Source organism: Pantherophis guttatus, chromosome 14 (assembly GCF_059756535.1).
Source record: "Pantherophis guttatus breed Tessera chromosome 14, ASM5975653v1, whole genome shotgun sequence".
NCBI classification, from domain to species: Eukaryota; Metazoa; Chordata; class Lepidosauria; order Squamata; family Colubridae; genus Pantherophis; species Pantherophis guttatus.
The window spans coordinates 1,589,206-1,602,795 of NC_142076.1; the positions used below are offsets into that span (position 1 = coordinate 1,589,206).

The following is a 13,590-nucleotide window of genomic DNA, read 5'->3' on the forward strand; positions in this document are numbered from 1 at the left end:
GAACCTGGTAACCTGCGTCCAGCACCAGAGGCAATTAAGCTGGCCGCCCCCTCGCCCCCCACGCCTCCAACATGTGCTGCCTTATTGCCAATGCCAGGGGTTCCAAGAAGCGTGGCAGCAACTGCCATCACCATCGCCTTGGTAGAGCCCAGAGCTCATGACTTCCAGAAACCAGGCTGGGCATGCAGGGCTTGATTTTAAAGCCTGCTTTCCTGTGGCCCAGAAATGCCCCCCACCCACTTTGGCTGCACCCATCGGGGGTCTATTCCCAGTGAAAGGTCTGGCAGACACGGGGACCAGAATTTAACACGGTGCAGAGCAAATCTGTGGAGGGAGGGAGGGGTCCTTCCGCCAAGCCATTTTTCTGGATGATCTGAGAGTGAGAGGAAGCTCTTCTGCTCGCTCTCCCCACCTTCTGGACCCCCATTTTCCACGAGGGCTGTGCTTATGTGACACACTCGGCCAAGCCAGTCATAAACCCAGCATTGCATTTACCCAGCACTCCAAGATAAGAGTGATTAGATGGCTGTGTTCAATGCATTTGTGGTTCAGGAGGTTGTGCTGTGTTGAGGGGGCAGCAGCCAGGCCAGGCGTTCTCCATCAACTCCCCTCTCACTCTTTTCCCAGCATGAGTCAGTGGGTCGGTCACTCCCTCCCAGCAGCCTCACCTGCCCCCTCCCCAAACAGGTTGCTCCCCACCTGCAGTCTTTCCTTTTCAGCACTGAAAGGCTTCTGAGTCAGGAAGCTCCCCAACGTTTTCCCTGCCGGCTTTTCACCCAGCCATTTACAGCAATCCTGCCTCCCCCCCTCCCCCGATCTCCAGGGTCAGCACAAAGCCCACGGACATCATGGACAGCCACGCTGGGCTCTAAAGCCACGTTGGACCCCCTCTTGGCTGAGAAGCAGTGCTTGAATAGCAAAGCTGCAGGAATCTTCCAGGAATTTTGGCCCGCCCCAACCCCACCGTGGCTTATGTGCCCACATCTTCTGAAGCACGCAATGTTAAGAGGCCACAGAGGGGAAGCCAGAACGAGCAGTGTCACCTCTTGCTGTGTGAGCCATTAACTGGGCATGCACACCCACGCACAGACACACCGCTCAGAGCAAACGTCAGTGGAACCAATCTGAAAGCTGCCCCCCCACCCCAAATGCCTGAGTTTGAATCCACAGAGCTGAGAATTCAGCTGTAGCCAAAGGGCCAGCAAACAATGAGCCAAGAAAGAGCTGCTTTTGCAGGAAGCCTCCACTCTGGGCAGAGCGGCCCCTCGGCCACCTGTCTTGCCGGCACTAGCCAAAGCAGGGGAGGGGGAGCTGCAAGGAACAGGTCCAGCTGTTGACCAATGAAGCAGCTGCCTCGGGACGGGATGGCTGGGTTCTTGACTGGCACTGGATGGCCATCTACGGCAGAGGCTAGAGTCCTACACCGGCAGCCGTTGGACCAGATCATTTCCAGGCCTCCCACATTTGTTGAATTGGCTGGACAGAGTCCCTGGCAATCCCTTTCCTAGAATCCTGGATAATCTCAGTTATGTTGGAGCCATTACACAATGCAAAAAGCCCTGGACTTTCCTGACCCACTTCATAGAAGCCAGGAGAGAAGGGATGTGAGCTGCATACAAGAAGCGACTTCTGGGTGCTCAAATGCTCCCCCAGAAAGTCCCAGTCCCAAATCACAGGGCTGGGCTAAGACTGCTAAGACTAAGCACTCCGGACAGCAAGACCACAACCAGAGGAGAATCCCCATCCCAGGGCAACGTTGAAGAATGAGGGGCTTGCCAGGGGACACAGGACCTGCCCACAGCAGCCTCCCAATCCCAAGCGCACCAAAAACACTGAGCCCCACTTCAGGGAAGCCAAAGCAGACAGGCTAAGCCACATGAGCACCACAAACCACACCAGAAGCAGGAAGACTTGCCACAGGAGTGGCCAGCAGCCTCTCCCTGCACCACACACCGGCTGCAGCTCCCCCACAGGGCAAAGAGTCTGGAAACAGAATGGGCCCCTCCAGTCTCTGCACATGATAGGCAAGGCAGCTCCTGGTTTGAAGCCCTTGTCCCAGGGGCCACGCTGGATGTGGCTAGATGCAAACTACACATCAGAAGGGTGAAAAGGTGCCTCCCCCCACAAGCGCAAACAAAGAAGAGCCACAGGGACCCTTTCAGACTCCGGGCAGCAAACACAGACACACAAACACACACAAACACAGCAAAGCTAGCTTAAGCGAGTGTGTAAGGATGCTGGTAAGCACTTCTTCCTGCCTCTTGTCACCCACCTGGCCCTGGGGAAACCGCTGTTTTTAGTGGGTCTCTAACTCCTTCCCTGGTGCCCCTCGGGAGGGCTGAAAGGTAGGCACAGAAAGTGAGCAGGCAGCTGAGCAAGGAATGCAGCTGTGGGCCACCCACCCACCAAAACTCAGCACCAAAGGCCGCCCCAGTAGCCCCCCTGGGCCCCTCTGCTCCCCCAGACAGAGAAGCCACAAGGATGCAGCCTCTCCTCCTCCTCCTAGGTGGTCTCCTGGGTTCCCCCTCCTTCCTCAGCTTTCAGGGCCCCGGGAGAGCCGTCAACTTCGGGAGGGCCGGGAGAGCCTTGTGCCGGGGCTCCTCCACAGGCTCCGCTGCACGGCTCAGGAGCGACCGAATGACCCGGGCAGCCTTTTCCAGCAGCTGCCAGCCCCAGAGATGGCACCTTCGACCCAGACGCCTCTCCTGGAATCCCCCGGGAATCCGGGAAGAGGCAGGCGTTATCTTCCGGCCGACGGAGCGTCGCGAAGCCAAGCAGCACCCCCCCCCCCTTGCAAGGGGGGAGATTTCCAAGCGGTGGGCAAAGGCATGGAGAGGCGGGGGGCCGGGGGGGAGCCTGTCCCAAAGCGGCCAGGGTTGCTCCACAGCCTCGACTTCTCCCTGCTGCCCGCCTCCCCCTTCCCGGAGCAGCTCCCTCTGGGGCCCCTTAAGACACGGAGAGGCTCCTCGGGGCAGGCAAGCAAAGGCCTCCTGCCCTCCCGGGGCTGCTCCCTCCCAACCCTGCCCCGCAGCCCGCTTCTCCTCCGCACCGGGGGTACCTGGGCGAGTGCCGGGAAGCACGAGGCAGCTGCCGGGTGGACCCGGCGCACCCCGAGCCACCAGCCACCGCTCGCGGCCGGGCGAAAGCGGCCGAGCCGGGGAGCTTGGCCACCTCCGCGCGCCCGACGGGCCGGCAGCCGCCTCAGAGCCGAGCGGGGCCGTTCCGCTTTCCGAGCCGGGCGGCTGTCCAGGCGGGCGGGCCACTCGCACACCTGCGGACCGGCGGGGGCGCCAAGCGGCTCCTGCTGCGCGCAGAGGCACCGGCGGCGCTCGAATGGCCCGGCTGGAGAGACCGCGGAGCTCCGTGCTTGCAGCCCAGCCCGCCTCCCCCCCACGCCCGCCGCCCGCCGCCTCACCTGTACCAGTCGAGGCCGTGGCCGTAGTTGCGGTCGAAGAAGTGGGGCTCGGTGCCCACGGCGCGGACGTCGGGGTGCGCCCGGAGCGCCTCCAGCAGGGCGCGGGTGCCCCCCTTCTTCACCCCGATGATCAGCGCCTGCGGCAGCCGCTTCTCGCCACAGGCCGGCGTGGCCGTGGCGTCCGCCAGCTGGTCGGCGGGGGCGGAGGTGCTGGCGTTGCCGCCGCCGGGGCTTTCGGCCGCTCGCCCGGGGACGGTGGCGGCGGCGGCGGCCGGAGGGCTGATGGCGGCTGCCTGCGCGGTGGCGGCGGCAGAGCTGCTCCGAGCCGCCGCCGGCACGGCTTCTGCTGCTGCTGCTGCTGGGGAGCCCGGCGGCGGCGGCGGCGGCGGCGAGGAGGTCGGGGGCTGCGCGGGGCGGCCGGGCCGGCGGGGGGCGGCGGGGCTGGGCGGCGGGGCGGCGGGGCTGGGGGAGCCCTGGGCGGCCAGCGGGGAGCGGAGGGTGCCGGGGCCGCCCATGAGGCTGTAGCAGGCGTAGGTGAGGCAGAGCGAGAGGCTGCACATGCAGAGCAGCTTGCGGGCGGGGGGGCCCTTAGGCGGGGGGGCCATGCCGCCTGCCCGCGCCCAGCCCCGGCCGCATCGTGTCAGCCCGGCCGCCGCCCCCCCGGCTGCAGGGGCCGCTGCCGCCCGCCCGCCCCGCCGCCGCCGCCGCTGCCCGAGGGGAGCCCCGCATGGCACAGCCGCCCGGCTGCCGCCTCCCGCACGCTGCCCGGGCGCCCCTGGCCAGCCAGCCACGCCGCCGGCCGGCCCAGGCTCCGCGCCGCGCCAGCTGCCCGAGCAGGGAAAGTTTCGGCCGGGGTCGAGGCGAGGCGGGGCGGGGGCGGCGGGGTGGGGCGGGGCGGGGCCAGGCGGGACGCAACGGGCGGCGGCGGCGGCGGCACTTGGGCTGGTGACGCCGGCCGGCCGGCTGGCCGCCTCCTGAAAGGCTGGCGAGGGGAAGCCCCGCCCCCGCCGCCGCCCCCCTCCCCGCCGCCTCCAGCTCCGCCAACCCTGCGCAGGCAACCTGGAGGGGGCGGGGCTGCTGGCATCGCGGGAAGCGGAGGCGGGCGACGTGTTTCGGGGCTCGTGCAAAGTGCGGCGGCAGCTGCAAAAGCGGCGCTTGGGCCCCATCGCGCAGAGGGCGAGCCCTGCCCCGTCTTGGCCCCCCTCCCTCCGTCGCTCTCCCTGCCAGCGCTGGGCTGCCTCCTCCCTTCCCCAAGAGCCGCGAGGGCCGGCGGGCAGAGCTTGGCCACCTGGGCCGCCTCCGAGCCCAGCGTCCAGGCTGCTGCGCTGGCTCCGCGGAAGCGCCCCGGGAGGCTGAGCGGCAGGCGCAACGGGCTGGCTGCTCTCCTGGGCCTGCAGATGCAAGTCACTGCTGCTGTCGGGGGGGGCAAGCCAGGTGCCGCCCTTTGCTCAGCGGGGAGGCTTCCCTTCTGAGCTGCTGCTGGTACTGGAAGCCTCCGGACTGTGGAGTCGGGGGGCCTCGTGGGCAGGTCTGCCTCCTGCTGCTGGGCGGGGCAAAGAGCTTGCCTGGGCAGTGCCCCTGGAGCCCCCATGACTGGCGCTTCCTTCCTCTTCCCCTACTGGGCGAGTGGGGAGGAGGGGGCTCTGGAGTTCTCCCCCTTCGGTTATCTGCTCTGTCCTGCAAAAGAGGTCAGGAGGAGAAAAGCCTGGGACTCCCCCGAAAGGCACCGTGGGGTAGGTTGGAGCTGCTGGCTTCCAGGCAGTGTATCCCTCCTGGACCCTCCACCCTTTTACTCAAAGTGCCTCTTTCATCAGCAGCCCCGGGAATCCAGCCTGGAGGGTTTGTAGGAAGTTCCTTTTCTAGAAATGAAAAAGAGGGTGAACGCTCCTTCCTTCCCAAAGATCAGTGGTTTTTTTTAAAGTATCGGACTCTGTAATTTACCCAGATCAGAATGCAAGTATTCCTGATGGGCCTGCAACTTCACAGGTGCCTGGCCCCCTCCACCCCCCCCACAAGCCCATTGGGCCACGGAAACCAAAGAATTCGTGCCAAGCAGCCCCGCCCAATGGTTTGTGCCCCAATTACTCTGAAGAAAAAAAGCAGGAATGAAGTTGGCCTCATCAAGGGGGCAGAATATTTCAGGGCCTTCAGCTCTCTTGCTCTGGGATGGCTTCACTTGGCTTTTGTATTTTTAGCTTCCCTTAAAAGTCCCCTCATTCCCACAGCATGTGAGCCAATCCCAAGCTGGACACAATTCAGCCTGTCCAAGGAATGTCTTCCCAACAGACTTTGGTGCCTGTGTCCAGGATGAGCCTGTCAATCATCATCCCATCCATTACTGAGTCTTAAGCAGCTGTCTGGCACTCGGACAATCTTCTCTGCTTCCAGAGAGAAGACAAACACTGCTGGGAGTCATCCATGCGTTGGTAATGTCCAGAGGCCTCAATATCCTTATTCAGCAGTTTTTTTTGAAGAGCCCCTGTTGCCTGAAGGGCAGGTAGAACCTGTGGGCTGCCAGATTTAGAAATTGTCTCGTATAAACAGCTCCCCCCCCTCAAAGAGGGGAACATGGCCAATCCATCCCACCATGGTTGCCCTGAAGAGCTGCTCCAGAAGGATGCCCTGATTTGGTGGGGGGAGAGCCAAAACCAAAGGGCCGCGCAGCCTGCAGGGTCTGGAAAGTCCCACAGAGTGACCAGGACAAGGCCGGCTTTAGGCCTGAGCCTGAATTAAAAGAGCTGTTCAGAATCTGTCTCGTCCAAGTCAGCCTGGTAAGTCTACCAGCCAGAAAGTCCTTCTGGCCCTGAGCGAGTTGACTCTGTGGCCCCTGGAGCCCCTGGCGACACTTGCCACCGCCTGCTTCCAAACGGTCTGCAGCTTCTAGGAGACCTGGGGAGACAGCAGAGGGCACGTTAGTCCCCCCTGGAGAAACGAAAGGAGGCTGTTCCCTACCATCCCAGTTCTCCCTAAGTTGGGAGCTGGCATCCACACCCTTCCCTGAGGGGGAAAAAAAGGGGGGGTGGCAAGTACTGAAAGGTAGCGGATAAAAGCGAGGAGGACTAGGGAGGGCAGAAGATGTGGGGAGAGGAATGCCAGGGGAACAGTCGGCCCCAGAAAAGGCAGAGACCCGGGATCAGGTAGCTGCCCTCAAGTGGAGGGCCAGAGATAGAAAACGGTTCAGTTTTGCTTTTGAATTGATCGTTTTCAGCCAGACCTTTAATTGGTAGACCTGGAACGCATTACGGTTCACGGGAGTGTCAGAATAGCTGGTTGCGCTTCTGAAGAGCCGGTACAATGAACAAGAACAGCCCGTTGTACAGGCTGGAGTGGAGGAAAAAGAAGGTTCAGAATAGAAAAGAATGAGCAGCCCTTATAAAAATAAAAATGACGTGAAAAATCTGGTTGAATATTGACGACCAGAAGTAGAATGAAAGACAAGGAAATCGAGAAGGTTGAGGCAACGAGTGGCCCTCAGAAAAGCTGTGGGGGACCCATGAGGGCAGGTCGAGATGGCCAGGCAGCCACCAGGGTTGGGTGCACCCAACTTCCTGCCTGAATTCGGCAAAAGAAGACCGTCTACATGTGAGCAACCCATTGCAGGGACTAAGAGGTCCTTCAAGAAATCTCTCTCTCCTTTTTCAGTGTAGCACAAAGAAGCCCTTGAGCCCAGCCACGGCCAGTCTTTGCGCCAGTCTTTGGTGCCACCAGTGCTCTTCAAGGTGTGCGGACGATGAACAACCTGTGGCCTTTTTGATCATGCCAGGGGTGGTCTTGGGAAGGGAAATGCTGCTGGCAGTTGGCGCAACCATCTGCTTCATGCAGTTTCCCCATGCTCCAGTATTATACATAAATGCCTCTTCATCTGACAGGCAGGGAGCCCAGTGGGCACTGCGAGAGCTGCCAGGGAGCCCAGTGGTGCTTCCAAGCAGGCAGCGTTTGGGACCCTCTCCCTCAGTGCTGGCAGATTCATCCTTTCGCCAATCAAAGGGTACAGAGACCCATGGAGGAAGGGCACCAAGGTCTGGTGCAGGGCTTGTGAAGCAAACCCCCCCCCATGGCCATGTCACCAGGAGCCTCCGGAGGTCAGCCCCAGCATGGCAGCCCCTCTCTCTAGCCCCGAAGACCCCTCTTGCTGCCCCATGGGATAAGGGGACATTCCTGCCAGCGTTGTGCTGTGTGGCTGCCAAAAGCCCCTTGCCCCAAGGGGAGAGAAGAGCCCCAGCCTCGGGGGGGGGGGGGAGGACAGTCTTGGTGCGGAACCCCCAAGTGCATCTCGCCACTTCATCCCCAAGAGGCCACGGAGGGGGGCAGACAAGACAAGCCGGGAGCCGATTAATTTTTTGACTGCGCTGGCAGCTGCCTGCTTTTTTGGCCATTGCAGTAAATAAATGAAGCCTTTCGCAGCTCAGCAACAGGCAGGAGTCTGGCTTCATCTTGTTTCTGCCGCTGATTTATGACATGGCCAGTAATTTAAACATCTCCGGAGATCTCGGGAGTTGCTGCTTGGTACAGCATGGAAGGGAGAGGCTTTCGCTCTCCTGCCAACATCGCCCCCACCTGACGCACCTCGACCCAGCGCCCCGCGTGAGAACCCAGCCGTTCTCGGGGAAGACCGGAAAAGAGCCGAGCTTTGGTGAAGACGCCCCCCCCCCGCCTTCCCCACAGCTCTTGCAGGCTCGGGGGGGGGGCTTTGGGGGAAGCCTGTTCTGCAGGGCTAGCCCAGAACTCTGTGCCAGCCACGTGCCAGGGCAGTTGGCCCAAAGAGCCCTTCCATTGTCAGCCAGCAGGTCTGGGGGAAGCTGAGCTGCCCCTGCCTCCCTCAGCACCTGCAGAGCAAAGTCCTGGTCAGCCTGTCCTGGGGGAGCCCTCTGCCGTTTTCTCCCTTGAGTGCACCTGGCAGCAAGGGCCGGGGAGGGCCTCTCTCCTGGCACTTGGTCCCCCCGACTTCCTTCATGCTTCAGTTCCAATCCCAGAGGGCTGGCCATGACTTCAAGCTGGCAGAGCCCACCTCCAGCTGGGTTCCAAAGCCTCCCTTGCAGGGTGGGGGGCTGCTCTGGTAAAGCTGCTCTCTTGCCAGCTCTCATCTGCAGGGGAGCAGCACTGCTCAATGAGGAGCCCCAAACCACCATGGGGCTGCTGCACTCCGTTGAGCCCTTGGGGCTTGGATGGGGGGCATTCTCCAACTCGGGGGTTGCTTTTCTGCATCCTATCCAGCCTGTAGCCCCTCCTCTCTTTTTGCTTTTCCCCTGGGCTGTGGGGTTCCAACATGATGGGTGCTGCTGCCAGAGGTAGCCGGGGCAGAAGGAGGTTGGAGGGCTGGATCTGGCTGCTGAATTGACTGGCAGGAAAGCTGAAGAGGGAGGGGGGTCCAAAGGGGGGCAGCTGGTCCCTGAAGGACCCTCTCTGGTTCAGTTGGGGTGCTCCTTGCTGTGTCCCCATCAGCCCAGCCAGCTTTCTTCCACAAGTGAAATGGATGTCCTCCGGGAGGGCTGGTAACACCCCATGGGATTGACCCGATCCTGCTTCCCTGCTCTGGCTGGTCTGGCTTGAGCCCCTCCCCCACCTGCAGGCCCTGCAGATGTGCAGAGCTGCCTGGCCCAGTGGGCACCGCTCTCTGATTAGAGGCCTGGAGTGCTGCAGATGGTTCTGCTGTGGCAAAGCTTCCGGCTGCCCTCAGCACAGCTGGCTGGCATTCACGCTCTGACACGCCTTTCCAGACTGAGCTCAGCCAGGTGAGGAGGAGCCCCACTTTTCATAGGTCCAGAGACTGCTTGGCTCATCAGTCCTAGAATGGTAGGATTAGAAGGGACCTTGAAGGTCTTCTAGTCCAGCCCCTGCCTAGGGCCAGAATGCTCATGCTGTGCAACCTTGGCTTGAAAACCTTTGTGGGAGGAGCCCCCCTGACTCTGGGAGGCAGACGATTGTTCCAGTCCCTGCCACTCTGGAGCTCTCGCCACCTGGAAATTCTCCCTTTTTGATATCCCGCTAAAGCTTCTCCCCACTGGCTCTGCCCTCCTCTCAGCCCTGAGAGCTGAGCCCAGAGCCTCTTCCCTGGGACAGCCCTTAGAAGAAGAAGAGGAAGAACAGAGTTGGAAGGGACCTTGTAGGTCATCTAGACCACCCCCTGCTCAAGCAGGAGAACCTCTACCATTTCTGACTGATGGCTGCCCTTCAAGGACTGGAAGACTATTGTGTGTGTGTGTGTGTGTGTGTGTGTGTGTGTGTGTGTGTGTGTGTGTGTCCCGCTTCTCTTCCAGCAATCCAGAGCGGGAAATAACCACCTTTTTTCTCTTCATGGAGTCATTGGGGGGGTCTTTCCGATCTAGGCAAACTGATCCTGCCTCCTCTCAGCCTCTCTTCTTCGATTCTCCTTCAGAGGGTTTGGCTCACCCTTTGGCTGCCTCCTCTGCCCTCTTTCCCATCCCTTGGCATCCCTCTTGCCTTGTGGCAACAAATCAGAGGCCCAGTCTGACCAGTGCAGCAGAGAGCAGAAGGATGACCTGATGTTGAAGTGTTGCATTGGCTTTTTTGGCCGCTGCAGAATACTGCTGGCTCAGCTGAAGCAGATTCAGTATGGCAAATACTAGCAAAACCACTGGTGCCCCACTCTCTGCTTAGTGGGCACCATGCCGCCTTCCAGCAGCCACTGAGATTATCATGGGACACTCATTCCTTGCACAACTGGCACAAGAGCCCTTCTGTGCTGCATTCTTGCTAAGCTCATGACCACTTTGGCTGGATGAAGCCCAGCTGCTCTTGGGATCTAGGAGCTCACCTGGCCCCAGGTGGTGCACATGGAGACCTGGGCCAGGTAGCTGTGGCATTTCTGCTTGAAGGGACTTTCTGCCACTTCTGGAAACGGCCCCGAGAAGGGAGGGACCCCATGCAGCCAAACCGTGCTTGCTTTGGCTCATTGGCTGGGCTGCCTCCAGCCTCCTTTGCTGCTCTTGGAGCTGACCAGGCAGCAGGTGAGACTCCTCCGACTTCCCTTCTGAAGTTGTGGGTGAACCAACACTGGAGGTATTAAGAAGAGACTGGACAGCCATTTGTTTGAAAAGGTGTAGAGTCTCCTGCTCAAGCAGAAGGTTGGACTAGAAGACCTCCAAGGTCCTTCCAACTCTGTTATTCTGGTCGGGGGGGGCCTGCAAAGTTCTCACCCAGAGCCCTTCCAGTTGACCAGAAGGAACCGTCCCTGTCTGGCCCTTCTTCCCTTCCCCACCACCCTTCAGGCCTTTGCCTTCTGCCTGTTGCCGATGCTTTCTCCCCACTTGATTAGCAGCTGAATTCTCCTCACTGCCTCAGCCAGCAGTTCCGCCTTCACGGGTCCTCCGGATGAGGGCAGCATCTAGGAGTGAAACGGGGGAGTTTTGCCAGGAAGTTTTCCATGAGACAAAAGATCGACATCAGTCTGCCACAAGTGGGCCCAAGGGGGGCTCTGAACAAATGAGGGGAGGGGATGGAAACTGGCCCTCTGAGGAACCCCAAAGACCTTGGAGGGTTATAGCCTGGGCGAGAGATGATGGTGGCACCAGCTTTTAGGTATCTTAAGAGTTGGGGTGCCTCCCCACAAGGCGGGACCAGTGGACTAAAATGGCAGGGAAGGGCATGCAGGTCAGCCGGTGCTAGTAAGAGTGCCAGCCATGAAATAGGCTGCCTTGGGAAGGGGGGAACCTGCAAACGCCCTGGGCAAGGGGGGCAGGTGAGATCTCTGGGGCCACGTCCAGCTCTGTAACTCTGGGATTGCCTTGTGACTTGAAGGGAAGGCAGCTGTCCTTCTGGCTTGTCTCCAGAGGCCGGCCTTTGTCCCTCAAGGCTCAGCAGGGAAGGTGAAGGGCACAGAGACAGACCTCTCTTGGCAGACAGAGCTTGGAGGAGGAGCAGAGGAGGAAGGGCAGGAGACACCCCAGAGGGACGAGGGACACCTTGGAGGCCAGGTAGCTTGAATGAGTCAGGAAGGGATCCATCCTGTTGGAGCTCAGTAGGAAACACTTGGACATGGAAGGAAAATGCTGAGCTAGTCTGTCATCCCAGCCTCTCCAGCAGAGCAGCAAGGACTCTCGGCTCCAGAGGATCATGATACCAAAGCTCTCCACTGAGGAGGAGGAGGAGGTGCTGCTGGATGCAGGGGCAAAGGCAGCTGGGTGTGCACCAAGTAAGCATTTGTGAGACACTGCCGTATCCCGGACAGAGTGGAAAGATGATGAAGGATCATTGCCCCAACTAATTGCTCTTCCTTCCTGCTTATCTACATGGGGACAAAGGACACCACCAGAAGAAGACAAACCCCTCAGGGGATAAGAAGTCACAACAAGGCCTGCCTAGGGAGCTGAAGGGGCTGAATGTGGAGATGAATGACTGCCCAAAAAGAGTGGGTCCCCTCGGCGTGGCTGGGGAAACAGGCCTGGCCCAAGAGGGCTTTCTGCTGAGCCCTGGGAAGGGCTGGACGTGAAGAGTTCAGCTGCATCGTGGCCACGGAAGCGGTGCAAGGCGAGGAGGAGACTGGAGGGCAGTAGGAAAACCAAGAATGGGGGCTGCTTCTCCCATCTCCACAGCAGGCAGGGCACAGGCACGGGCAGTCAAGAGCAGCAACCAGAATCACAGCAAAGGAAATGTGCCTGACAGGCATGCAGAAACATGGTTGGATGAGGTCATGATGGGATGAAGACATTCATAAGCTTGAATATGGAGACAATGAATATGAAGCAATCTGGATAAGGTTCAAAAGAGCAGGAACAAACGTGACCCCATCGGGGGACTTCATTGGTGGCCACCTGCCCCTTCTGAGCAGTACGGTGGCTATCCTCGAGTCCCTTCCCAAATCAGCTCTCCATGTGGGCAAGCCTTGGTGGTAATGGGAGGTGTTTGCTGAAAATCTGGGCTGGAAGAAAGAATTGGGGAAGAGGAAGCTGCTTAACACCTTCTTTGCATCTGCCAGCAGGATTGAAGAAGGAGGGTGATGCGGCCCAAGATTGAGAAAGGCCTCTGAAGATGTCCAGCAAAGGGAAACAGAGCCCCCCACCCAAAAAAGGTTTGTTTATATAGCCACCCATCTTTCCACCAACTCTGGGCGGCCCCCAATCCAAGCGGATGTAATGACTGCGATGGGGAAGGCCTAGGACACATTGGGAAGCAGCATGGAAGCAACGGTCCTGCTTTGTCAAGCAGCTGTGCCAGACTAATGGTCCCTCTGCCTCTTTATCCCAGAGGAGTTGGTCGTTCAAGGGCTCCTCTAGAGTATGAATCATGATCTTCCTCTTCAGCAAGATCCGCCTCCCAATCTCCTCAAATTGCTGCCATGTAATCTATATATATAGATTTTAAAAGGGGGTGTGATAAATCACCATCATCTGCTGGAGTTGCTGCTTCTTGCTCCTTCAGACAGGAAAGTCTGAGCCACCGAATCCTGCAGTTCAGCAAGGACCCTGAAGATCATCTGGTCCAACCCCTGGCCCTGTGCAAGGAGCCGTGGTGGCACAGTGGTGAGATTGCAGTATTGTAGGCCAACCCTGCCGACTGCCAGGAGTTCGATCCTGACAGGCTCAAGGTTGACTCAGCCTTCCACTCTTCCAAGATGGGTAAAATGTGGACCCAGATTGTTGGGGGCAAGATGCTCTTTGTAAAAGAGAGTGCTGTAAAGCTCCGTGGAGCAGCATATATCATAAGACACACTTTTTGTCCTCCCTAAAGTGGGTGGAAATGTCTGTGTCTTATGGAGCGAATATGGGCGACAGGTAGCAGTGGCGAACAGCAGCAGCAATCCCCACTACCTGGAACAGCTGATCGGTGATATTCTGGAAGGCTGATCCAATCACCGACCAGCTGCTCGGAGGCAAAGGCTCCAGCTTTCCCCGGCAGAGGCAGCAGACACAGAGAAGGCAGGGTGTTTGCTGTCTGCTGCAAGGACACTAGCCAGATGAATACCGGATGGACGCTGGGAAGCAGAGGCAGGTGTGTTTTTTTTTCTTGTTTTCCTCCTCTAAACCTAGGTGCATCTTATGGTCAGGAGCATCTTATGGAGTGAAAAATACGGTGAGTCTGAGTGTTATTGCTATCGCCATCCTCCAAACAATGGCTGGCCAATCTTTCCTAAAAACCCTCCAGCGGTGGAGCATCCGTGAGCCCAGCAAGCAAGGAAATTCTTCCTTTGGATCTCTCTCTCTTGAGTGACCCGTGAC

The 13,590-nt window shown here is 59.4% G+C and overlaps 1 protein-coding gene across 1 annotated transcript in view; it reads right to left on the reverse strand.

Moving 5' to 3' along the window:
• Positions 1-4,269, reverse strand: part of LOC117667337 (heparan sulfate glucosamine 3-O-sulfotransferase 4-like) — an 87,855-nt gene extending 83,586 nt beyond the window's left edge. The window contains exon 1 of the mRNA XM_060693039.2: positions 3,416-4,269. Within this exon, the coding sequence (XP_060549022.2) occupies positions 3,416-4,020 (605 nt within the window). The 5' untranslated portion in view covers positions 4,021-4,269. The remainder of the gene's footprint in view (positions 1-3,415) is intronic.
• Positions 4,270-13,590: the final 9,321 nt, after the last annotated feature.